This window comes from Saccopteryx leptura, chromosome 2 (assembly GCF_036850995.1).
Source record: "Saccopteryx leptura isolate mSacLep1 chromosome 2, mSacLep1_pri_phased_curated, whole genome shotgun sequence".
Classification (NCBI taxonomy): domain Eukaryota; kingdom Metazoa; phylum Chordata; class Mammalia; order Chiroptera; family Emballonuridae; genus Saccopteryx; species Saccopteryx leptura.
Window position 1 is genome coordinate 36,400,092 of NC_089504.1, and position 25,524 is coordinate 36,425,615.

At 49.4% G+C, this 25,524-nt stretch overlaps 1 protein-coding gene across 7 annotated transcripts in view; it reads left to right on the forward strand.

Annotated features, from left to right (window-relative positions):
• The window catches only part of PAX5 (paired box 5), a 180,868-nt gene that overhangs the window by 27,132 nt on the left and 128,212 nt on the right, over nucleotides 1-25,524 (forward strand). For all 7 annotated transcript variants that reach the window (XM_066367659.1, XM_066367655.1, XM_066367658.1 and 4 more), the window contains one exon: nucleotides 3,683-3,811. In XM_066367659.1, coding sequence (XP_066223756.1) covers nucleotides 3,683-3,811 — 129 coding nt within the window. The remainder of the gene's footprint in view (nucleotides 1-3,682; nucleotides 3,812-25,524) is intronic.

The window sequence follows — 25,524 nt, forward strand, 5'->3', positions numbered from 1 at the left end:
ATTAGTCAGTAAGTAGTTTTGAATGTGTTTTTTTCTTCTATCAACCAGCCCTTCTACAATTCTTTGTGCACTTGCAGTCTTGGGTGAAGAGGTGGCAAAACTTCTCAAACTTTCTCTCTCTCACTTCAATCTCGTGTACTCTGTGAACTATCAAAGCCTGCCAGTGAAGTTTCTGACACTCACGAGTGAAGTCTGAGAGTGACCATAACTTAATAAGAATGGGAGTCATATTTCCTACTAGTTGACCTTTGAACAACGTGGGGGTTCGGGAAGGCGCACCACCCCCGTCCTCTGCCCCTTCCACAGTCAAAAATCTGAGTGTAAGTTTTGACTGCTCCCACACTTTTGTGTTCCTCAATATCTGCAGTGGATTGGTTCCAGGGCTGCCCACAGATACCAAAATCTGTGATGCTCAAGCCCCTTATATAAAATGGCACAAAACAATGTATGCAGTAGGCCCTCTGCATCTGAAGATCAAAAACAACATTTTTAGTCTGATTCGCCATTAGTTGATTGAATTTGTGGATGCGAAACCAGAGGGCACAGAGGGCTGTCTTTATATCTATTGAAAAAAATCCACTTTTAACTGGACCCACGCAGTTCAAACCTGTGCTGTTCAAGGGTCTACTATCAAGAGTTCAGAAGTTTACCTTGGCCTTCCCTTCTCTGCAAAGACTGAGATAAAAATGACACATGTCTATTGAAGGCATACTATTTATCCACTTGGGATAAAGGAAACCCCTCTGGTGAGCTGGGGGAATGTTTTTCTACTGTAAGAAAGTGGGCAACTATTCAGCAAGCCTTTGACAGTTCTGGTTGCCGCAGTCCCTGTGAATTCCACTTAATCATGCCTCAGATTCTATACTGTTTTCATGCCTTTAAATTAAAACTTGAACTCCCCATGGTGATGGGAGACAGGCAGAGCCTGGCTTATAGTTTCAACTCTGTCATGAACTCTGTTCTTTCACCTTTTGGGTCCTCAGTTTCCCAATTTGCGGGCCGAGGGACACAAACTAGGTATTCTTGGAGGTCTGTGATCCTCCATGGTTGGCTCTTTGGATGAAGGTAAGACAGGATTCCTCCCTGCCATAAATCATTCTTCATTTAGTAATCAATTTAAAAAAGTGTATGCTATGCCCCTGCTATGCAGACCTTGGCATTGGAGACTAATATTTTAATTAGGAGGCAGGACAAAATCCCCATTCTCAAGGGTTTCTCAGTCTAGTGGGGGAATATAACAAAGAGAAGTTTGCAGATCACTGAATAAAGCTCAAGAAACAAGTTCAGGGTGCTGTGGGAGCTAAAGGGAGGGAACTACCAGCTCTGCTGAGCTGGGCCAAGCGTTTTGAAGAAAGCTTCTGGGTGGCCGAGACTTCACTAACACAGCTTTTTAACTATTTCAGGTCACTTAGCAATGAATGCCACAATAAGAGTAACTGATGATATTCTTTCAGTTGTGTTAGCCCTGGTTGGCAAACTGCGGCTCTTGGCTCTTTGGCCCCTTGAGTGTGGCTCTTCCATAAAATACCACGTGCGGGCGCTACCTCGATAAGGAATGTACCTACCTATATAGTTTAAGTTTAAAAAATGTGACTCTCAAAAGATATTTCAATTGTTGTGCTGTTGATATTTGGCTCTGTTGACTAATGAGTTTGCCGACCACTGTGAGGAATAATTCTACTTGTAGGGTCAGCAGAATGCTTTGTTTTATGTCTGAAATTTTAGTGAAAACCACATCTTATATGTGTACAGCCCCTTAGAGTTTACAAACTTCATGATGAGTGAGGAAAGGGAGCCTTAGAGAGATAAAATAACTAGCTCAAGGCCACATTGCCAGCAAGTGGTGGGGCAAGAATTGGAACCCAGGTCTTCTGAGTCTAGTGTAATCACAAAATATTGAAACTAATCTCATTGGCTCTGATAGCAGCAGGATGAGCCTTGGTTAATGTGGTTGTTGTTGTTTCAAGTACCAGATGACTTGTGATCTTCCTTCTTCCTCTGTCCGTTGAGCCTTAATGCAAAGAACAGAAAAGGTTGTGTGATTTGCATAAATCTATTTTGAGTATCTTCTTCTGGTGAAAGAAAAGAGAAGTTAACGATTTTCTACTTCTGTGTCTCCTAAGGAAGATCTAAAATCAAACTCAAATATGGGAAGAAAGGCGCTGTTCCCTCTAGGTCTGTAGGAGCAAGAGCTGGAAGTGCTCCAAGGAAAGCAACAAACAGCTTCTCACGCAATCACTAACATTGCTAGCAATTTCCTACCGTTCCAGTCAAAGGCGGCTCCACCTGCCTCCAGCTAGTTATAGCCCAAGGAAATGTGTCTGAGATTGGCTTGTAGGTTTTAATGAACCAAGAAAGAATTCCCACAGCCCAGAAATGGAAATTCAGCTGTACAGCTTGAGAGGGCCCTGATGACTGACTGGCTGGCCTCTCCCTTGGACTCTGGGGCCAGGAGTTCAGGCGAAACTCGCACAAAACCTCCCTTCCCCCATTCTTATCCTTAAGAACTCAGAGATCTGGCTTTGGTCACAAGTCATTGACCTCTGCCTACATTTCTGGGCAGGGGAAATCTAGACTTTAAGTCAGTAGACCAGCAGCTGAGTCCTGGTGCTACTGCTTATTGGCAGATGACTTGGAGCAAATCACTTCACCTTTGTGAAGTCTCAGTTTCTTCATTTGATAAGTGGAGATAAATAATAGCACTCTAGGTTGTCGCAAGGATCAAATGAAAAGCACTGCATTATGTAGAGCGTATTATTGCATTTCATTAATTAGTAAGAGCAGATTACTATAGGAGTTAACACTAGTTTCTGGTTTCCAGTCACCACTCTGTTTTTTAATAGCTATGTGACCTTGGGCAAGTCACTTACTTTCTCTGAGCCTTGGTTTCTTTATCTCTTCAGTGGGATAAATAACATGAGCTAGCTTATAAGATTGTTCCCAGAATTAAATGAGATAATGCCTCAATATTTGGCACAGAGTAAATTCTCAGGAAATGTTATCATTATAACATAACATAATATTTTATATATTATATATATATAATTACATGTTATATGTAGTACTATATTAATATTATGTAATTAATATTACTATCTAGGTATACGGGAAGGAGACAAGATAGTGAGGATCTGTAGAAAGAAGGGACAGTCTGCCATTGGGAGTTTTGTTGACTATGTGTGTGGTGTGTGGGTATTTGTGTCTGCATGGGTGGGTGGGGATGTAAGCAGGGAGAGGACCTGCCTAATGAGTCTTTTTTTTAGCACTGGCTGATGGTGGGCATCAGCTCCCCTCTTTCTATTCTCCATCTCCCTGCTTCCTGTATCCTTGGGCAGGCTGGGATTTGAGCTAATCCCCTTCTTACACTGTCCCTTGTTCCTTTCTGCACTGTCCGCCCTCCTCACTGCCCATCCTCCCCTGTTATCTTCCCCAGCAGCTGAGACCCTGGGCAAATGGCCCACAGGCCACCCTCATCACCCAGGTGTGGCCTGCCATAGGATGAATGTCCTCAGCACATACTCTCTTCCCTGGCCCTGCACTTCCATTCACTTGCTCGTGGTCACATCCAGCCCAGTGTAGAGTGGACGCCTTTGTTTCAGCCCTCTGCCTCCGCTCCCCCTGTACCCTGCGTGTCCCCGCAGCCCTCCTGCGGGGCCCTGACCGCCCCTCTCCCTCTGTGCAGTGTCCACGGGCTCCGTGACGCAGGTGTCCTCAGTGAGCACAGACTCTGCTGGCTCTTCGTACTCCATCAGCGGCATCCTGGGCATCACGTCCCCCAGCGCTGACACCAACAAGCGTAAGAGAGATGAAGGTAAGAGATGCAGGCACCGCCCTTTCTGGGAAGGACCCAACAGGATCTGCAGCAGGGCACTGAGTCAGCAGTGGACACAAAAATGCCCATTCCCTTCCCTGGACGTGGGGACATGGGGTTGTGGTGGGCTGCAGCTGTGGATTTCTCACTGGCCTCCCCTATCTTTACCCCTTGAGTGGAGAAAGATGCGTTTGGCAGAGCCCTGTAACCCAAGCTTTGTGGCCTTTAAGAAGACCTTGCGTGTATAGATATGATGCAGGGTGTGGAGGGTATGAGCACAGCACTGGTGTCCCCTGGAGGAGCCCTGGAGGAGAAGGAGAGGCTAGGTGTCCTGCAGTGAGCGGGCACTCACGGTGGAGGGGATGGGGGGCTGTGCACACCTCTCTTAGGAGAAGCCCTCCAGGGGTGCTGCTGCTGGGGGTGAGGAAGTTAATAATCATCTCATCTCTGCCTCAAGGCGTGCAGGGCCTCCTGGGGTTTACAAAGATGACAGTCTTCCCTTTGGTTTTTTCCAGCCTTTCAGGGGTACCAGCTGGGACTGCTAGAGCTGGCTGCCCCGTCCTGGACACTGGCCCACCTTAACTTGCTGTCCTTTCCCCTGAAGGGGCTGCCAGTGCTGCTGACATTAATGGGTTTGAGAGGGAAAGTGACCCCCTGGGAGTCTGTAAATCCTTAGGAAAGGGGGAAAAAAACAGGCCTTGGTCTAGGGCCTGAGAGCAGTGTGACAGAAATCTTGATTCAATTATTCTGTTCCTTGGCACAATTCCCTTTCTCAGCTCCCTGTAAGGGATGTATGTTCTGGTGACCACATGCCTAAGTACTTAAGATCTGTAACTAGAAAATTGAGTCGGCCTAGCAGTGGATTGGCCTGTGGTCTGCGTGTTCCAGGCATTAAAGAAGCTGACCTGTGGCCTGCGTTTGGAGCTGTGGGAGTGCGTGGGGACAGTCACAGCCGTGGGAACCTCCCGCACCTCTTTCCCCTGCTCCTGACGCCCAGCCAGTGTCAGACATCTTTAACACAGTGTGTGGTTGTGCTGCTGTGTTACTGCAGGAGGCGGCGGGCCTGCCATCTCTGCTGGTTTATGGGGTGGATGGTGTCATCTTTTCTCTTGTTGTCACCTGGACTTGAAGCAGATGTGCCCAAGTTGGGGCCAGGCTGTGTTTGATCATGGTGGAGGGGCCAGTTGGGTACAGCTCCCTCAGCGGCTGAAGGAGCCAGGCAGAGATTTTTGGAGGAAGAAAAAAAATCTAGTTTGATGTTTACTGCCAAACAGACAGGTCCTGACTTGGAGGGATTGTTTACTGTGTTTGTGGAGTGCTGTATTGGCTGCCAGTCTCTGATTAGCAGTCACTGTTTAGCCTTTCAAGCTGTTTTAAGATGTGTAGAATGGTCAGTGTGTGGGATTGTTAGTTTAAACTGCTCTGTGCTGGTCAGATCATTCTTGAGGGCTGTGGCCCATGAGGCGTATTGACCTTTAATAGGGACAATGACAAATTAGGAGTTGTCCAGATGGGTGTAATATGGGTGGAGAGGGATCTGGAGAACACCTCAAAGCTCTGGGGGTGTCTTGGCACAAAGAAGAGAAGAATGAGCTGAGTGGATTGTTTCCTTCAAGGGTCTGGAGGGACATAGAAGGCAGGAGTATTGAGACTTTGCTGTGTGGCCTCAAAGGACAGTGTGTGGCAGACGCAGAGGAGATTTCAGCTCAGTATAAAAGGAGCTTTGTAAATATCAAAATGGTCTAGGGCAAGAAGGGGCTGCCTTGGGAAGTAGTGAGTTCCCTGTCCCTACAGTTATGTAAGTAGAGCCAAGATGGCCACTTACTGGGCTCCTGTACAACAGTATTAGGAATCAGGTGCAGGATTGGATGATCTTAGAAATCTTCCTGTATTGAAATTTATGATTGAGCTTGATCCCCAGAAAGACTTGGGAGATGATCCAGTCTGTGGTCTGGAGGCTAAGAGAGAATGATTTAATGGTCTTGAAAGCTTACAGGATTGAGAAAAATGGGGAACCCAAACAGAAACCAGAAACCCTCCACCTTGCCACCCGGCATCACGGAGAGAGTTTATAGTTGAGCAGAGAGGCGGGGCCAGAGTGCCCTGGCTCACATCAGAGAACTCTCTGGAAGGAATGCTGCCTAGTGCTCCTACTGCTCTTTCCCCAACTCCCTCTGTAGCTCCTTGGATCCTTCCATGGACTTCAGGGAGAGATGAAAAGCCAGAGATTGCCACCCCCATTTTAAAGGGAGGACTTAGAAGTTGGCAAAGCCACATAGCTGATGTGCCTGGGGGTGGGGGTGGGGGAGCTGGAGAGCTCCTGTGACCTCAGTGCCCTGGTATTGTCCGGCCACCTGCTGCCCCTCAGCCCCTCCAGGCAGGCACTTTGGAGGTGGAGCAGCCTGGGGCTGGGCAGAGCCTGGGGACGGTATAAGGAGAGTTTTCAGCAGAAGGGCACAGAGTGCGGGAGAAAGTAAGAGCCAGCCACTGGGGGTCACAGGGGAATTGCCAGGTGCACTGGAGGGCTGGCCTACTGGGACAGCAGACGGTGGCACCACTTTTCTCAGGAGACCTCAGCAGCCTGGGGGGAGGCCATGGGGCAAAAGAGGCATTAGGGAACAAGAAGAAGACTACTAAGGGTCCTCACTCCCATTTCTCAGATGAGCTGCCTGGGGCTCCGCAAGGTGGAGTCACTTGTTCAGCTCTGAGTCGCAGGCATCTCCAGCTTGGACATGGGTTTTGCTCTGTGGGCATTTCCTGGTGCCATTCTTCTGCCGAGGCCACAGGGCAGGGCTGGGTGGTAATAGAGTTCAGTCAAAGAGGGCCTGTCTGAGCTTGCAGGCTGGTGGGCAAGACTGGTAGGCCCAAAGTCCCTTCAGTGGACAGTGTAAGGTGATGTATGATGGTGAGATGACACCAGAAAAGAGAGCAAGGCAGGGAGGGGCCAAGTTTTACCGAAAAGATGTAGGAACACTCCTTAGAGGAAGTGGCACTTTAGTGAGAGAAAAATATTTTCCACTGCTTCTGTTGTTAAATTTAAATTAATTAAAATAAAATAAAATTAGAAATTTAGTTTCTCAGTTGCACTAGCCACATTTTAAGCGCTCAGTAGTCACATGTGGCTAGTGGCTCCTGCATTGGATAATGTGGTTTGAATATAAGTGTGTGGCACATAATAGGTGCTCAGTAAATGCTCCTTGGTGGAATGGATCAGTCACATGTCTATTGAGGTTTCACAGTTAGTAAGGACGGTATGTGTATGTGTGGGTCTCAACCAGGAGTGCTTCTGTTTGATATATTGGGCTTTCACAGAAAGTTGTTTGAGTCAAAAGTTCTGTAGCAAAAATAAACAAGTTAGAACACTGTTAGACCACTGGATTGCCATATGCTCTTTCAGTCTAGAAATCCTAGGATTCTCCCCGGAACTTTGGCTCTAACACAAGCCTTGGAAATGTGGTCACTGTGTCCAGATTTCAGATGAACTGTTCTGTGGCTGAAGCAGCAGATAAAGTCCCTGGGGCTTCTGAGGGCAGAGTGGAGGCAAGTTATAGGAAGCTACAGAGGGCAAGGTGTGGCTCAATGCAAGGAACAGCTTTCAGGCAGCAGACTGGCTGCTCCGAGGATGGAAGCATTATCTCGGAAAAGGAGTGAGCTCCTCATCACTGGAGGCGTTAGCAGGGGCTAGGCAGAGGACGGGCAGAAGAACCATGGAAGGCATTCTGGTTTGGACTCTGTGACTTCTCAGGTCTGTTACAATCTGGGTAGCACAGGTACCAGTAACTGCCCTCTGTCTAGAGGTGGTTCTGCTTGTTTTTCCCTCCTGCCACCTGACTCTGAGGCTGCCGTTCACATGGCCTTGTCTGGGCAGGGGCCACATCATGTAGGGGTGTTTCTATCCCTAGCCCAGCCACTTGGCACAGGGTCAGAGCACAGAGACACGCAGGAGGCTTGTGCATGGCACTGAGAGCCAGGTTAGGGTGCTGCCCAGGTGTGGCTTGTAGCCTCTTGTCTCTTAGTTGGGTGGACCTGAGAGCTTTCATGGAGAAGGCTGTGGGGTTGGCCTCAGGAGTCCAGCTGAGCTAGGGGCACAGAGCCCGAGGCTGTGCCTCCCCCTGCCCCTGAAGGGCAGGAGGAGGTAGTGACCGGCCAGACTTGGCAGAGCAAGCAGGGTTGTGAATAGCGGCCTTGGGTGAAAGGGCAGTCCTAGACCCTCTGTTCCTTCCTGGGCCTTTGATCTCTGGTGGGGCCTCCTTCTGCCTGTCTCCAGGGACCCATTCAGGTCCCCTCGACCACCCCCTCTCTCATCCCCCCAGAGTTTGAAAGGCCCCAAACACACCGAGGTCAGCTGAGTGTGAATCCTTTTCACTCACTCAGAAAGCTGCCCAATCCAGCACTGGTGTGGACTCTGGGGGCCAGAAGCTTCTTTTTAGGCAGTAGAGGAATTTCCGGCCTTCTGGGCCCTGGACTGCCCTCTGCCTATAGAGGCACGGGAAGGGCAGCCAAAACCCAGAGGTGGCCTGTCCTTCACAAGAGGTGCCAAGTCCAGCAAGACCCATAGGGGACGTTTGGGGGCATTTAGCAGGGGCTCCTGTCATGACTGTTCATCCCTCTTTCTGGGGATGTCTGCCTTCTCTCTGTCTCTTCTCATGGTTTTTTTTTTTTTTTTTCTGTATTTTTCTGAAGCTGGAAACGGGGAGAGACAGTCAGACAGAGTCCCGCATGCGCCCGACCGGGATCCACCTGGCACGCCCACCAGGGGGCGACGCTCTGCCCACCAGGGGGCGATGCTCTGCCCCTCCGGGGAGTCGCTCTGTCTCCACCAGAGCCACTCCAGCGCCTGGGGCAGAGGCCAAGGAGCCATCCCCAGCGCCTGGGCCATCTTTGCTCCAATGGAGCCTTGGCTGCGGGAGGGGAAGAGAGAGACAGAGAGGAAGGAGAGGGGGAGGGGTGGAGAAGCAGCTGGCGCCTCTCCTGTGTGCCCTGGCCTGGAATCAAACCGGGACTTCTGCACGCCAGGCCGACACTCCACCACTGAGCCAACCGGCCAGGGCCTCTTCTCATGTTTTTGTTTGGGGGTGCACCTCATCCAGCGTTAGCTGCCTCTGTTTATGTCTGTTTATTGAGACTCCCTCTGTGTCTGCTTCTTTCTCCTGGTCTCTCTTTCTTTTTCTTTTTCTCACAGTCAGTCTCTCTCTCTCTCTCTCTCTCTCTCTCTCTCTCACACACACACACACACATACACACACACACACACACACACACTCATTCACTCTCTTTTTGTATTCACTCTTGGGCTCTCCTACCAACTCCCCTCTTCCAGTGGGAGCCATCTTGGGGAGGTAAGGGGTTTCAGAAGCTGACAGACTTTTAGGGGGGCAGAGTCCTCCTGACTGTGCGCAGGCCTTGGCCTTCCTCTCTCAGGACCCTCTTCCTTTGCTGAACACTTAGACCCTGTCTGCTGCTCCTGGGCTGTGGACCCTTCTCAGATTTCCCAGAAGGGACTGGGATGTGTGGAAAGCTCCCGTCATGGGAGGTGGAGCAGGGGCTGGACAAAGGACGGGCAGAGGAACCATGGAAGACATTCTGGTTTGTACTCCATGGCTTTTGAGGGCTGTTACAATCCGGACAGCACCTGCTCCAGTAACTGCCCAGGAGTTGTAAGCAGCCTTTGTGGCACCAAGATTCCACAGACCTCTGATTTCTGGAGAGCCCAAAATAAGGTGCTGAGGTACTGAGGCAAGGACACAGGCTCGCAGGCCAGGGATGAACTGGTCTGAGGACTTTCTGTAATGAAATCTTTGGCAAGTTGTTTAATCTCTCTGAGCCTCCCTGTTATCTTCTGGAAAATAGAGTTGGCACCAGTTTTGTTTTTCTGAATAGTAAAGCTTTTATTATTATTTTTAAAGTTAGAAATTAAATTTAATGAGGTGACATTGGTCCATTAGAGCACATAGGTTTCAGGCAAACATGTCAATAGCATTTGAACAGTTGATTGCATTGTGTATGCATCACTCAAATTATTTTCCATCACTGTTTATCTGTCCCTCTTCACTCCCCTTGCCCCCTTCTGGTAACCACTTTATTTTTATCTATGTCCATGAGTTTCAGTTTTCAACCCCACCTTTTTTGTGAAATCATATAGTTCTTACTGTGAGGATAAAATGGAGTCATACCCTGAAGGTGTTTAGCCCCAGGGCTTGGTGGTAAGGCTGGGGCTGGAGGCTATGAGGCCGTCACCGGCTGAGGGCAAGCAGGTTCCAACCACAGTTCTCCTTGGCGGCTGAAACTAGCTGGTCTGCCCACCCCCAGCTTCCTGTTTGTTACAGTTTACTGCTGTGGGCATCAAGACTGAACAATAGTGCCCCCAGGTGTCAGCCACAGAGCAAGGACCACTGGCTTTCCTAGTTTCCCAGCCCCCTTGATGGAAAAATAAAAGGGTTAAGCCTCCTTTTCGCATAAAGAGTGGCCCTGGGTACACAAGAAGGTGGACCTTCAGGACGGAGGGCAGAAGGCAGAGCGCCTGGACCTGGGAGGGCTGGCCATCTGGGAGTTGAGGACACCAGCCTGACCTCCAGACTCCCCTGTCAGAGCTGGAAGGGCCTTGGAGAGCATCATGTTACCCAGTCATTATTCAGGTGCGAAAACAGTTTTGGAGAAGAGAAAGGGTCTGACCAGGTCAGACAGTGAAACCCAGAAAAGCTTAAGGGAGAGAATGGACTCAGAAGATGCTGGGTATCCTGCTGCCACTGGATGTGACAGATCTCATTTTTCCCCTCTCTCCTCATTTCTTCCATTCTCTTAGGCCCAGCTTCTGTCCCTGTTGAAAGCTACCAGGGACCCTTAGCCTGACTCTGACCCTGAGCAGACCCTGGGGTTGGGAACAGCTGACTCACTAACCCCTTAACTTCAGCTCTTGACAATGAGCCCTGACCTTCCCACCCTGGCCTCCCATTCCTCCTTTTTATCCCTTCTGTGTTTTTTGTCCCTGTGTAGTCTCTCAGCTTTTCTGTCACTGGGCCATTATCCATGCAGGGTCCTCTGCAAAGAATGCTGTCCTTGAAGCTTGAAGGTTCTGTTGACCTGGCCTGGTTTCCAGAACCAGCCTACTCCCTGGGGGGTGGGAGGGTGGTATAGTCAATGCTGAGCCAGTGGTTCTTCACAGCTGACCAAGGCCCTCAGGTTCACCAGGGGTTAGCATGGAGCTTTGGAGACCAGACATACTGCCGATAAGGGAGGAAGTGACCACTAATTTATCTTGGTCGCTCCTGGGGTTTCACCAGGACAGTCTCTCAACCACCTCTTGGTACTCCATAAGGTGTTCCCTGGATGTGCCCTCAGGTCGTTCCTGCAGTCCCATGCACAGGCATGCAGGTATAGGGACCAGGACCAAGGGACTTGCCAGGAGGGCATCACTCAGAGTGCAGGAGGCAGTTGCCAGCCTGGCAGTCATGCTTTACGTGGCTTGCCTTGCATTTACAATGATTTTGAGTTAGTTACTGACATTTAGAAAACCAGAAGATTCCACATGTAGATGTCTGGTTTTCCTTGGGGAAAACCATCAGATTGGCCTGCTTGGCAGGCTTCCTTCCATGGCAGCACTCGTCTAGGGCTACGGTCCTCAGACTGCTCCCTGCTCAACTTGCCCCAAGCGTTGGCGCTCTATTCTCTTCTCGATGGCCTTTGCGTTTCTGGAGTCTTAGTGTGGACTCTGAAGAACATGTTTGGCTGAGTCCAGTCTGTGGCAGCTGAAGCCTGTGGGAAGCAGGGCCCTGACTTAATGAAGCTGCGCGCGCGCGCGCGTGCGTGCATGCGTGCGTGTGTGTGCGTGCGTGTGTCGGGAGGGGGGGTGAGGGAAGTGGGCAGTCAGGCTCTCAGGCCAGGCCAGGCCGGGCGGTAAGGGAAGCAGTAGGGCAGGGCCAAGGAGCTACACCTCCTGGCAGCCCAGAAGACCAGTGAGATCGAGGTTGTTCAGACCACCGGGTAGTCCAGCCACAGTGGGGGCAGGCTTGCCGGGGACTGCAGGGGTAGCTAGTGACAGAGAGGATAAGGACCAGTTTTCATCCCCCAGCCTGGCTGGCTCCTCCTTCCAGCCTTGCCGTCACCAGCCCCTTAGCTGAGCCCCAGTCAGACAGCTTTCAGAGGTTTCCTTGGTAAAGCAGGAGACCTGAGGCCAGGTGGTCAATCAGAGAGGCTTTTTGGGCCTTTCCCTAGTGCCAAGGGCCTGTCCCTTGGGTGGTCGGTCAGGTTTCAGTTCCTTCTGGCCCCTAGGTCCCCGAGTTTCACTTTGATTTACTGAGTGAGAGCTTGCGTGAGAGCCAGTGCTACTGAACACCTCCCCTCTCCCCCCTCCCCCATTTGCCCACCTGCTTTGCCCGGGGGCCCTGTCCCCTAGCCCCCACCAGCGCTGTTTCCCATGGGACTGTGCCCCGGTGTCTGGAAAGCCCCAGGGAATGTGAAGGGCAGGGTGGCACAGTGTGAGGATCTCAGTTCAAAGAATCGGTTCTGGGGTCACCAGAACAGGAGGTGTGGGGTCACAGAGGGGATAGGCTATGAGCAGGCCCCTGCCAGGGAAGTCTGGGCCTCGGGGTGGAATGGAGTAGCTTTCTTCACTCCCCCATGCCCTGCTGCCTGTGGGACAGAGGGTCCCATGGTCCTTTCTCCCTGGCTCTGGACTATGGTTTAATCCTTGGCTGCAGGGTCTGCGCTTCAGGGACCGGGCTGTGCTGCAAACACCCAGACTCAGGATGCAGGGAGGGAGCCTGGGACGGGGCAGCTGGGGCTCCGGTTCCCTTCCTGGCTCTGTGGCTGACTTACTGGTGACCTTAGGGTATTTAGGGATATTTAGTGAGAGTGGTGTTGCTTTAGGGTTTTGCAAATCTCTTTAGTGCCTGATTTGAACAGAAGTGGATTCTCACATCTTCTGCATCAGATGTGTTGTGATATCAGGCATCCTAGAGCCTGATAAAACTCCCTGTATTCTTGTGAGAGAGCTAGGATAAAGTTCAACAACGTCTTGGTATTATTATGAAAACAGTTTCAACCTCATAGACCCCTTGAAAGGAGCTCCTGTCCAGGGGTCCCCGGGTTAGACCTTGATATTCTCTGCTCAGGCTGCTGCAAACTCTGAGGTTATTACTCATACAGATAGGAAGAGCAGTTTAAGTGCTTTTACTTTTTGAAAAGGTGCCATCAGTTTGTCTTGTGCTTTGCTCCTGAAGGCACTGAGAGCCACAGGCCTTTGCGCCAGGGAGGGCCTGACACACGCCGGGCTTGTCTTCCTGCAGACGCCTGTGCAGTGCTTCTTGACCCTCTCCCTTCCTTCCAGTTCCGGTGGAGCATCTGTAGGGTTTGAGGTTTGCTGTCCCCCCAGCAAGCTTCTTTTGGGGGGGCTGACAGTAGCCACCAATGCTCCCTGAGAGCCTGGGAGCAGGCGTTTGGGACCCAACCACATCTCCTCTTCTCGACTTAGCTCTGCATTAGCCTAAAGACCTCTGAGACCCCCACCCTGGGCATAGTTTTGGTGGGAAGAAAACCAACTAATGATATTGATTAGGAATGAAACAAAATAAAATGAAATAAAGAAGTGGGTTTGGCAGTTCAAATACTGTCGAAATGTTTACTTGAAACATATATACTCTTATTGATCGACATTATCCTGTTAAATTTAATTTTCTAAAAAAGAAGAAGAGGTGGGTTTGGTATTTATCTCGACTCCTGGCATTTGGAGAAAGGCAGGTCTGAAACGCAGTTGAGAAAAGGGAGGTTTTTGTTCTGATTCCATAAGGGATTCTGGTTTTTTCTGGAATGCTGGTGGTTGGTCACTCGCGTGAGTGTGTGTGTGTGTGTTTGTCTAATTTCAGTTTGAAATGCCCAGTTTTCATTTTCATTGGTACAAGTTTATCATTTGCAGTAGCGCTTCCTGGTTCTAAGGGACTAAAATGGAGGGAGGGAGACAAAGAAAATGTCCTGACCTAAGGTAATCTGAGAAGCATTGAGAGAGGGAGGATGAAAGGTGCTAGAGAAGACATGTGAGGAGGTTGCCTGTAGTGAAATGAACTGAGCTATGAGGAAACAGAGAGAAAGGCGGGGCTGGGAGATTAGATTTGGCTGAAGAGACTGGGAAGGAGGATGGGAGGCGACCAGAAGGTCAGACACTTCCCAGCACCAGCCACCAGGTGGCACCATTGACCCAAGACAGCTTAGTTGCCATCCAGGGTTAGGGACAAGAGGGGTAACAGGGCAGTGTGTACTGGCCATTTGTGGTATGCTGGTAACTCAGTGGGAGGAGGCAGGGCCCAGGTCGGTTGACCCTTTGCTAGAGTCTCATGTCTGCCAGCATTCAGTCAGGGCAGGCGGAGGCGGGACCATCGCCATTGGGGATCAGTCTGGTCCTTCCTCACCTCTGCATGCAGATGTCCTGATATAAACCACTCTGGGAGTTGAGTCCTTGGTTCTATTCTAAGCCTTTACTTGTTGAGTGACCTTGGGCAAGTCGCTCCTCTCTGCCTTGTTTTCCGCACATTAAAATGTGGAGATTTGAACAGATGATTTTAAGGGTCTTCAGGCTCTGACATTCCACAGTTGCAGGAGAGAGTCCTGAAGTAAGAGTTCATTTCAAGATCTTCCTCTGTCAGCTACGTGACCTTAGGTAGCTCACTTCCTATCTGTTGGGATTATGGTAACATCTCCCTTACAGACTTTTGTGTAAAATAGCAAAGTGGGAAATGCTTTGAAATCTTTTCTGGTGCTACAGGAGAGGGAGAGGTTGCTATTTATTATTTTCCCTGGAATTTAAGTTAGCCAGCAGCAGGTATTCTGCCATTCTCACAGCTCGGCAAGTTTGTGCCTCTGCCTGTGGCCACGACAAAAGGCTTTGTGGCAGGTGTATGCTCAAGGTCACTGCATCTCTGCCGTAGATATCTTGTAAATCTACTCATTTATCTCCATCCCTACTGCTACTGCTTTGGTCCAAGCACCGTCTCTTCTCGTCTGGACTATTGCTGTGGCCTCCTAGTGGGTCCCCACCTCCAATGTCCCTGACTTTTCCAAACAGTCCACCTTCCACAAAGCAGCCCCAGTGGCTCTTCTGAAATACAGTGCTGAACACTGACTTGCTTGAGGGGTTTCACCATTCAAGGCTGCCCTTTATTCTCAGAAGCCAGCTTTTTCACAAGGCTGCAAGGCTTTCTGTGCTCAGACCATCTCACCGGCCACATACCTCTCCACTGTCCTCTTTTCTTACTCACTCCAGTCACCCCATGCCTCAAGTACCACTTGTTCTGTCCTGCTTGTAGCCTAAGGGTTACTTGCACGGATTGTATGGCCAGGCAATCGGGGTTCTGGTGCTGACTCCCCTGATGCCTGGTCGCGTGACTTTGGGCAAGTTATTTTATTTCCTTGTATGTAAACCGAGGGCACAATTGTGCTTCTGGTGGGGTTATGTGGACTGAATGAGGTCATGTGTGTAAAGTGCTCAGGATGACTCCTGATGCATGATATGTTCGCAATAAAAGGTGCCTTTTATTATGAGGCTGTCCCCACTGCCTGAAAAATTGTCCTCCCTACCCCACCATCTTTACCCAGCTGACATGCTCAAACGGCAAGATCCAGTTTAAATGTCACTTCCTAAGGGAAGGCTTCCTTGATGCTGCACTGTGGGCTCCTCTGGCCCTATCTGCAGTGCACAGAACCTGTTTGCTGACAAAAATACCACATTTGTCACTTGTCTGTCATCCCTGTGAGACTGTGAGCCCCATGGCGGCTGGAACAGTGTCTGTAGGAGTCACCATTGTCATCTGGTGCCCCACACAGGGCCTGGTTCATGGTAACAAATATGTACTGAATAAGACTCTGAATGTTATGGAAGCCTGGAGCCCATGTGGTGGATGCAGACTGCTGAGTTGAACCCAGAGCCTTGCTCATCAAACATCTTCGCACTCTTGCTTGACCTCAGAATCTCCATTCTGCATCTGAGTCTGGCCCCTAGAAAGGATCTGATTGCAACCATTTTGGAGGGTGCTCTCTCCCATGGTCTGTATACACACATGCACATACAAACGCACAGATAGGTGTGCTGGGCCCTGCGGCCCTCGTTCTGCTTGCCTTACTTGGTCATAAATTCCAGGTGTATATACGTAGATCAGGGCCCCAAACAAAGACTGCAGCTATAATGGCTAGCACTTATTGAGTGTTTATTATGTATATTTTAAATTATTAACACATTGTATACTCAACATCACTGTACCAGATAGATATTCTTATTATCCCCATTTTATAGAGATCATGGAAATTGCCTCAGGTCACACTGCTCCACAGTAGCAGTGTTGAGACTGTCTCTCCCAACAGGTAGCCTTACCTGCCATCTGATAATTTTATTTATACTGCCAGGTCTAACTATAGGATTATTCAGGCTACCATCAGAACAAAAAAGACTTACCAGAATTTAGACTGGCAGAATTTTAGGTCTATGTTTCAGGAGCTAATCATTTAAGTTGTAGATAAGGGCAGCTTGTAGAGGCAGGACGAGCTGGACATGGAGTGGAGGGCCTGGGTTCTTGTCCCAGCTCAGCCACTATCTTGCTGTGTAATCTGTCAGGTCCCTGCCCTCTGGGTCCTTGATTTGGATGTTATAAGCCCAGACATCCCTCCAGCTCCTGATTCTCCTTCCTCCCTCCTCCCTGCTCCGTATAGTTCCCCCTCCTTCCTCTATCTTCTCTCTCTTGGTTTCCTTTCTGTCTGAGACACAAATGCCATCCAGCACTTTTGAATGGTACTTTTGTTCTGCTAACATCTCTTTTCTGAAAAGAAGGATCAGTCAGGTTTGTATCTTTTAAATGCTAGCACATTTTATCAGTTAAGAACCTGCATACCTCTCTCCCAAGACATAGCCTTAAGGACAGAGACAGAGCAGCAAAGAGGACAGTTTACGGGAGACAGTGGAGGAAAAGCAACAAAATCTTTTTGGGGTCCTGGTTGTCTGGTCAGTCCCCCCAGCAACTGACTTCTTTTCTGGGAGCCCCCTTTCCCACTCTTCCCAGGACCTTAAGGATTTTCCCGCCTGACTCCAGTAATGACTTGTATCCCTGCTTAGCTCCCCACAGAATGGGGCGGGGGACAAGAGCAGAGCCCATGCCTGAGTTCTTTGTCTCAAGACCTCTTTGAAGTAGGGCAGGGAGCACTGGATTTGGAGTCATAGGACGCTGGGTTTGAGTGATGGCTTTGCACTCCCATGCTGGTGACAGTGGGCAACACATTCTGGGCCTTGGTCCTACAGGCAAAAGAGAGAGCAGGAAGCCTTCCTCAAAGTCTTGTGCTAATTCAGTGAGGAGTAATGGGTGAGGAAGTGCTTTGTAAACTGAGAAGCTCTGTGGAAGTATGAGAGTCTCCTTGTAGTTTATTTCATGTGACTGCTTTGTGACCTTGGACAAATTCCTTAACTTCTCCAAGGGTCAGTTTTCCCATCTGTAAAATGGGGACTGTAATCTTTAGGCCATACAATTACTGTGAGAATTTCATCATGAATGTGAAACACCTGGCATAGTTCTTGGCGGTGGCAGGTGCCTAGGGACTAGGTTAGTGCCTTGTCCCTTTCCCTTTATTTCTTCACATTACCTCCACCAAGGCACAATAATTAAGCCACAGGCTTCTGAAGTCTGGCTACCCAGCCTGAAACCCAATGTGCCACTTTTCGGCTAGGGGATCTCTGGCAACATTCCTAACCTTTCATTCTCTTGCCTGTAAAATGGTATACTGTCAGCTTCAGAGGGTTGAGCAGGTCAGAGACAGTGCCCACAAAAGCCTGGGGACAGAGTCATGGCCAGGGGAATCTTAGTGATCCTTCTAGACCTTGTTGGCTGCACACACCCAGACACAGGACCCCAGCTACCACTTCCTTCAAGCCAGGCCTGAGGAGAGAGGGATTTGCACAAGGTCGCACCAGGACACATATGCCAAGATCTTTGAGAAATTACCAGGGATTCCTCTGTGCTGCCTTGCTGATAAAGCCCCTCCAAGAGGCCAGCCCCTCTTCTTGGGCCCTGTTCACCCGGCGCCCCCTTGGCCCGGCAGGTAGGGCGAAGGTCTTGCAAGAGGGCACCGGGACTTTCTGCGCGGTGTGGAAGGAGAAATGAATTCAAACGCGTCAGAACGTGGCGCAAAAAGAAGGGAACGCGCGGCGCCCGCGGGAAGGAGGCGGACCTCCTGCCCGGCCTCCGCCAAGCATTTGCAATTTAATTGACATTTGGCGGCAGGAAGCCAATCAGTATAAGTCCATTGACGTTCCAAGATAAAACTAATCGCAGGCCGGCGCTGCGCCCGCCGGCGCGGCTCGGCTGGGCCGCGGGCACAGCGTGGCGGCCGCGGCGCCGGCAGGTAATGGCGCGGGCGCGTGTCCCGGCCCGCGAGGGGGCAGCCGGCGGCCCGCTGATTGCTGCGCGGCCCAAGGCGGCCGGGAGAGGTCCGTAATGAATGACTTTATTTGCCGGGGCCCTGCTGAGAACAATTGAGTTTGTTATGGTAACAACGGATGCCAGTTTTCCGGGCTCCGGGGAGCGCTTCGGCGGCAGCCGGGAGCTGGGCAGCGGAGCAGATGATGCGAGCCCAGGCGAGGGGCTCTGGCGGCGGCGGGGAGCCGGCCCACGAGGGTCGGGACCCCAAGCAGCCCGCGGGGGAGAGGCTGGTGGCCAGGTCGCCTTGGACCGAGGTGCTGGGGTGGCTGATGCACACCGCTCTCCCCTTGGATCACAGTGCACAATTAGGTTGGGGGTTCATAAACTCCTTGTTTGTTGGACTGGCCAGTCCAGTCCTACTGGGTGTCCCTGCAGCCTCTTCTTCCCTCTGTACTGAGGCCTGTCAGGGATTGGGGAGTTCTGGCCTTGCTGACGTGATGCTCTGACATCCACTTTTTGTCTCTTGCATTAGTGGAAAAGCAGAAAAAGGCACAAAGCATCCCTGTTTGTTATGCCATGGTTTGCCAAAATTCAGGGCTGCATTTCAGCCCCCACCCCACTCCCCACCCCACCTTCCTATTTGGCATGGCACCTCCCACAGGAAGTCTTCCTTGCTCACACAGAGAATGCTGTCGGCTACATCAGTGGTCCCCAACCCCCTGGCTGTGGACTGGTACCAGTCCGTGGGCCACTTGGTACCAGTCCGCAGAGAAAGAATAAATAACTTACATTATTTCCATTTTATTTATATTTAAGTCTGAATGATGTTTTATTTTTAAAAAATGACCAGATCCCCTCTGTTAAATCCATCTAAGACTCACTTTTGATGCTTGTCTTGTAAGTTCGACAATTGTATTTAAAAATACCACAGTTTTTACGCTGGTTGCATAATTTTATTTTGTGCATTTATCTGTCCCTCTTTAAAGGCCAGTCCATGAAAATATTTTCTGACATTAAACCGGTCCGTGGCCCAAAAAAGGTTGGGGACCATTGAGCTACATGACTGCTTCTGAGCACAGAAGCCTTCATCCTATATCAGACCATGAGTTTCAAAGGCAGGGGCCACTTCCAATTCATCCCAGGGGCTCCCTTAGTGCCCAGCACAGGGCCTGACACATGGCACAGATGTTAAAGGATTAGATAAGGGAGTGAGCTGCTTTCTTTTTTGCTAGCTCTCGCTTTCCCTCTGGTTACAGACAGACATCAGAGTTCCTTTTCCTTTTATTTTTCTTTTTCAGTTGCTTTCAGGCTTACTGTCATCTGTCTATCCACTCAACAAATATTTACTGAGAACCAACCAGGTCAGTTACTCTGATATAACAGGCCCTGCACTTTGGGGGACTTACCCACTAGTGAGAGATGATAATGCAATGCATGCGGTAAATATGTGTCAGGCACCTACTGTGTGTGCTGATTAATGGCTGACATTTCTTGAGTTGGTAAAGGCTTACTAAGGGCTCAGTGGGGGCTTCTCCTGCTGTCACTGCACTCAGTGATCTGTGGTACCACCCTGTGACAACTGCCTTCATTCACAGATGTACAAACTGATGCTTAGAGTGTTTAAGAAGCAGTGTGGTTCTGTGGAAAGAGCCTAGACTGGGAATTGAACATTACATTAGTTTGCTCTGTGAGCTCTGTCCATTTTCTTCTCCTCTCTGGCCCTCAGTATCCCCATTGTAAATGGAGGGGGGTTGGAATTGATGATCTCTGATGGCCAGTTGAGTGTGAGTGGTCTACAGGAGAGATGGCATCAGGACCTCGGTTTCTGCTTCGAGCCCAGTGTTCCCTGGTTTTGCAGCATGACCAGTGGTGGGGTGGGATGCTCTCTGTTTTCAGCTCTACGAGGCTGGCAGTGAGACAGAAGCACTCACTATGTGATAGGCACTGTGCTCACAGCAATCTTAAGAAGTGTAGGTACCATCACTATTTCCCTTTTGCAGAGAGGAAAGATGAGAGGTTAAATAACCAGTCCAAGGTTATACAGCTAGTAAGTTACTGGATTGGGATTTAAACCCAAGCAGTCTTGTTTCAGAGCCTGTGCACTTAACTGTAGGCAGAAGTCAGAGATACTGCAGTTTGGTTCCAGACCACCACAATAAAGTAAGTGTCACAATAAAGCGAGCCTCACAAATTTTTTGGCTTTCCAGTGCATATAAAAGTTGTGTTTACCCTACACTGTAGTCTATTAAGCATACAATATCATTGTGTCTAAAAAATACTGTGCATACCTTAATTAAAAATACTTTATTGCTGAGAAATACTATCATCTGAGCCTTCAGCGAGTCATAATCTTTTTTGATAGTAGAGAGTCTTATCTTCAAGTTGTAAAAAAAAAAAAAAAAAAAAAAAAAAGCAATATCTGCAAAACATGACAAAGGTGAAGGGCAGTAAAGTGAGGTATGTATGCAAGGACTCTGCTAGTGGCAGAAGTCGCAGGGAGACCCCCTCTGCCCCTCCCCTGCTCTTCTACCTCACCCCAATCTTAGTCTTCCCCTTCTTAGTCTCCCCTTGCTCTCTGAGCTCAATCTGCATGTTTTTCAGGACAGCAAGAGCACTGATTTTTCAGGATGTCTTTCCTTCCTGGGTCTTTTGCTCTTTACTTTGATATACACAGCTGAGAAAATGCACGACAGACAAGTTTCTAAGGAATCGGTGTCCCTTTCTGGTTCAGTCTGAGCTGAATGATTGTCCAGAGGGTTTGGGGAATCCAGGTGCTGTCTTATAGGAACAAGCTCTCACTACTCACGGCTTAAGAAAGCACATTTATTTTAGGGTTATTTTTGGCACCCATCTTACTGTCTTTCAGGATGGTTCTGGAGAATTCTCTCTCCTGGGTGATACCCTTTTTCAGGAGGACAGGTTAGAATGATAGTCTTGCACATGGCTAATACCAACTGGCAAAATAGGACAGGCTTTGGAAATCATACACAGTGATTTTAATCCTGTTGATATAATGTCTCCTCTTTAAAACAAACCCTTTGTAGTGTATTTGCTACCCTAAAGTGAAATTTAGAGAAAAATAACCTACCCACATACATAATTTAAAAAGTCAGTACAATGCCCCGATTGTGACAAAAAGGAGAAAGAAAAGTAAAATCATAATAAAATGATGTATTTCATTATGTAAATGCTCAGGCATGGCTACACCAAAAGACATAATAAAATCGTCAGTCGCTTGCACTTATGTGTAGAATTACCATGACTGCAGCAGCTACAAATGTGGACAGCTGTGTTTTTTGGCAATACCAACACCTCTGGTGGTGTTGCTATCAACAAACTGATTTTCAGAAATTGTGAACATGCCTTGATAAAATTCCAACAAAGCAAAGCATAACCTTCCCTTAATTTGTGTGATGGTTGTGGAAAAGTCAGTGTAAATTAAAACCCCCAGTTCATGTGTATGAGTAAAACAGAGTTAAGTTAATGGCTAAAATATTTATAAAGAGGGTTTTACCCACCTAAATATGTGGTGGAGTATTCCAAGGATGTGTGGGATGCAAAAGCGATCCTTCTTCACTCTGCCTCCGGATGGAACTGGGCAGCACCCCTAACTTCTCCCACAAAAGGCCATAACCCTTCCCTGATAACAGTAACTCACAGATTTCCAAAATATCTGATCTGATCATGACTCTTATTGACATCCATGGGAACAAATGAGTTTCTCTCTGGGGTCCCTTCCTTGAGGAAGTTCTGTGACTCAGTTAAAAAGCAAAGCCTGCATATATTGTGTACCTATTAGGTGTAAGACCCGGTGCTGGGCAGACAGAGAAGCATGGCCTGATTTGTGTCTGGAGCTATGAAAGCTATCTGACCCTAGTCTGCAGGTGCCAAGCTCCCAGGGGCTTCAGTTGGTGAGCATAGCCCTGCCCACATCTTCTCTCCTCTCTGGAATACCCTCTGCCTCCTTCCTAATACCCCCAAGTCCAAATCCTGTCTCAAATATTACCTCCTCCCTCCAGGAAACCTTCCTTGACCCCTCTCTGTTCACCCCCAACGCTAGATCGGTTCTCTCTTTGTTCCCCCATTGCCTACTCTCTGGGGCTCCTTTAGGGTGCTTTTCCATGCTTGAATCATAACTCCATCTCCGGGCCATGTCTCCCTGACAGAGAATAGGCACCCTGAGGCCTGAGACTGGGTTCTTTTAGAGGGCTAGGCTTGGGGTCAACAAAAGATGAATGAATACTTGAACCAAGGGGTGTAGCTTAGCCAGGTGCCCTTCTCCGTTCACATCTTTCCCTTTTTCTTAATGTTTATTTTATCGAATTTAGAGAGAGGAAGGGGAAGAGCAGGAGAGAGACAGGAACATCTATCTATTCTTGTATGTGCCCTGACTGGGGATCAAACTGGCAACCTCCACACTTTAGAATGGTGCTCTAACAAATTGAGCTATCCAGCCAGGGCATCTTCTCCTTTTTTATTAAGCAAATGGTTTTCCTTTTACTGTCTCTACTTTCTGTCCTCATTGGCTGACCCGAGATGCTTGTTGTGCAGACAGCACTATCCCATCTGGAGTCCACTGGCTTGCTTGCTCTGACCCCACTGCTGCAGGTTTGGCACAGGGTTTATTGATCCCATTGCTCAGATGAGCTGAGCTGAGTCAGGTCACAAGTGACCAGTGACAGGCCCTGGCCGGTTGGCTCAGCGGTAGACCGTCGGCCTAGTGTGCGGAGGACCCGGGTTCGATTCCCGGCCAAGGCACACAGGAGAAGCGCCCATTTGCTTCTCCACCCCTTCGCCACGCCTTCCTCTCTGTCTCTCTCTTCCCCTCCCGCAGCCAAGGCTCCACTGGAGCAAAGATGGCCCGGGCGCTGGGGATGGCTCTGTGGCCTCTGCCTCAGGCGCTAGAGTGGCTCTGGTCGCAACATGGCGACTCCCAGGATGGGCAGAGCATCACCCCCTGGTGGGCAGAGCGTCGCCCTATGGTGGGCATGCCGGGTGGATCCCGGTCGGGCGCATGCGGGAGTCTGTCTGTCTCTCCCTGTTTCCAGTTTCAGAAAAATGCAAAAAACAAAACAAAACCAAGAAACAAGTGACCAGTGACAGAGCAAGAGCTTCCAGGGAGGGACTGACCACTTTTTTTCTAGAGGAGGTTATCAAGGAGTGGCTGTCTTCTTTGTACCTCTTTTTTTTTCACTTTGAACAAAATGTTCACATTTATCTATTAGTTCCAGAAGTATTTATTGTGTGCCTCTATGTGCCAGGTGTTATTCTAGGTGCTGGAGATACAGCAGTGAACAAGAAAGACAAAAATCTACCCTTGCGAGTGACATTCTAATGAGAGAAGAGAGAATAAATAAATAAGGATAATAAAGAGCATGTTAAGTGCTCCAGAGAAGCAGGGGTTGACATGTGTGGGTCTCTGTTGGTTTATGGAGGGTAGTCATAATGATGAGATGACATTGGAGCAGAGAGAGCCTTGAGGGAGGGAGGAGCAAGCCAAACTGTATCTGGGGAGGAATGTTCCAGAGAGAAGGAACAGCACATGCAAAGGCCTGAGGCAGGGCTGTGCTTGGCATAGCTGAAGGACAGCAAGGAGGCCAGTGTGACTGGAGCAGAATAAGTGGGAGGAGAGAGGTCCGTAAGGTGGGGGCTGCAGGCAGGGTACCCAGATACGGCAGGGTCTTGTAAGCCATGACCCACTGTGGAGTTTGCTCAGAGTGAGATGGGGCGCCAGTGCATGGCAGCCCAGAGTGTCTAACAGGCAACTTGAGAGGCATGTCCTACCTCCTGCTGGTGAGTCACTAAATCCAGCAGACTTTTCCTCCCAACCGTCTCCTGAACCTGGGTAGCCGTTCCCATCATCAGCTCTCTCCTGGATGAGGGCCATCTGGCCCAGGGGCCTCTGTCTCATCTCTTTACACTGGGGTGTCTACACTGTGGCCAGATCAGACCATATGAGCCCCTCCACCCCACATCCCTCCCATGTCTGAAGTAAATTAAGAATATATCAATATGACCAGACAAGGGCCCCACTGGGGGATCTGGGATGTGGAGATTGGGGTAACTGGAAGGTAGACTAGACTGTCATTTTGTGGCTAAGGGAGGTCTCATGCTCTAGCGGGAAGCCCTTCCCCCAATCCTCACAAGCCCCTAACTTCCACCATCTCTGGCCTCAGCAATGGCTCCCCCAAGAGGCGCCTGCTTTGTTTATTGCTCCTCCCCAGCTCCCTGCGGGCAGAGGAAAGTCCATTAGTGTGTTTGCAGACAGCCAGCTCTGAGCAGATGTAAGGCTTATTTGCAAACTGTCATTGCACTGCTTCCTCCAGAGACCTACATGCTGGGCTCAGACTTGTGGCTCCAAGAGCCACCTCCCCCAGGCAGACAGCCGGGCCCAGCCCATCCCGTGATTTCCCAAAGCGCAGCATCTTGGCTTGCAGTTGGGAAAATTAAATTAAGCGCCACTAAGGAACCGTAACAGCACATTGGGCCATGTTGACAGTGGAGAATGAAGTTCTCTCTGTTGATAGGAGCTCAGTGGCTTGGCTTAAATTAGGGGAGGCATTGAGAGACAGCACAAAACATCCTGAGCCTGGGATACAGGTTTGAGTCCCGGCTGGGCTGCTGTGTGTTTTGGTGACCTTGGATAACTGTTTATTGTCCTTTGGGCCTCAGTTTCCAAGCTGAGTCAGTCTGAGAATCCATCCTAAACTCTGAAATTCTCTGAATTGAATTTTGAGAATGTTTTCTTCATCTAGTAGTCAGAAACAGAATGGTGAGCCCAAAATTGCTCTAAAATTTCAAAATTGCCTGGAAGTCAGCCTTAGCAGAGGGAGAGGTGCTCAGGAGCTGAGACACTAGGGCCCTTAGTCTCACCTGGCCAGATCGTTATGCTTTGTGACCTTGGGCAAGTCACTTCCTTCTCTCTGAGCCCATTTTGTCGTCTATTGAATGAAAATGATAATTGCTTGTCCGTGTCTTGAGGTTACATGAGAATCAGAACAGCAGGTGAACGTGAAGGTCAGCGTACATATTACCTGAGGAGTAGTGGGAGTGGTAGTTGTTATTGTTGCTATTGTTACCATTTCCACATGTGCCTTATCCTGGCTAGGCATACACGCTTGCCAGTAGAATACAAGAATATGCCCCTACTGAGTACAGAGCCCAAATGAGTCAGTTGTATGTAAAAGGGAGTGATGGCGCCTTATACAGAATGAAGAGCCCCTCTTAATTTGTGCTGGCTTCGTTTCACGCCATCATAAATCTACCACTGACATGTGTGTTTTTGGTGGAAAAACACACCACAGATATACACAAAAGCCTCTCCGG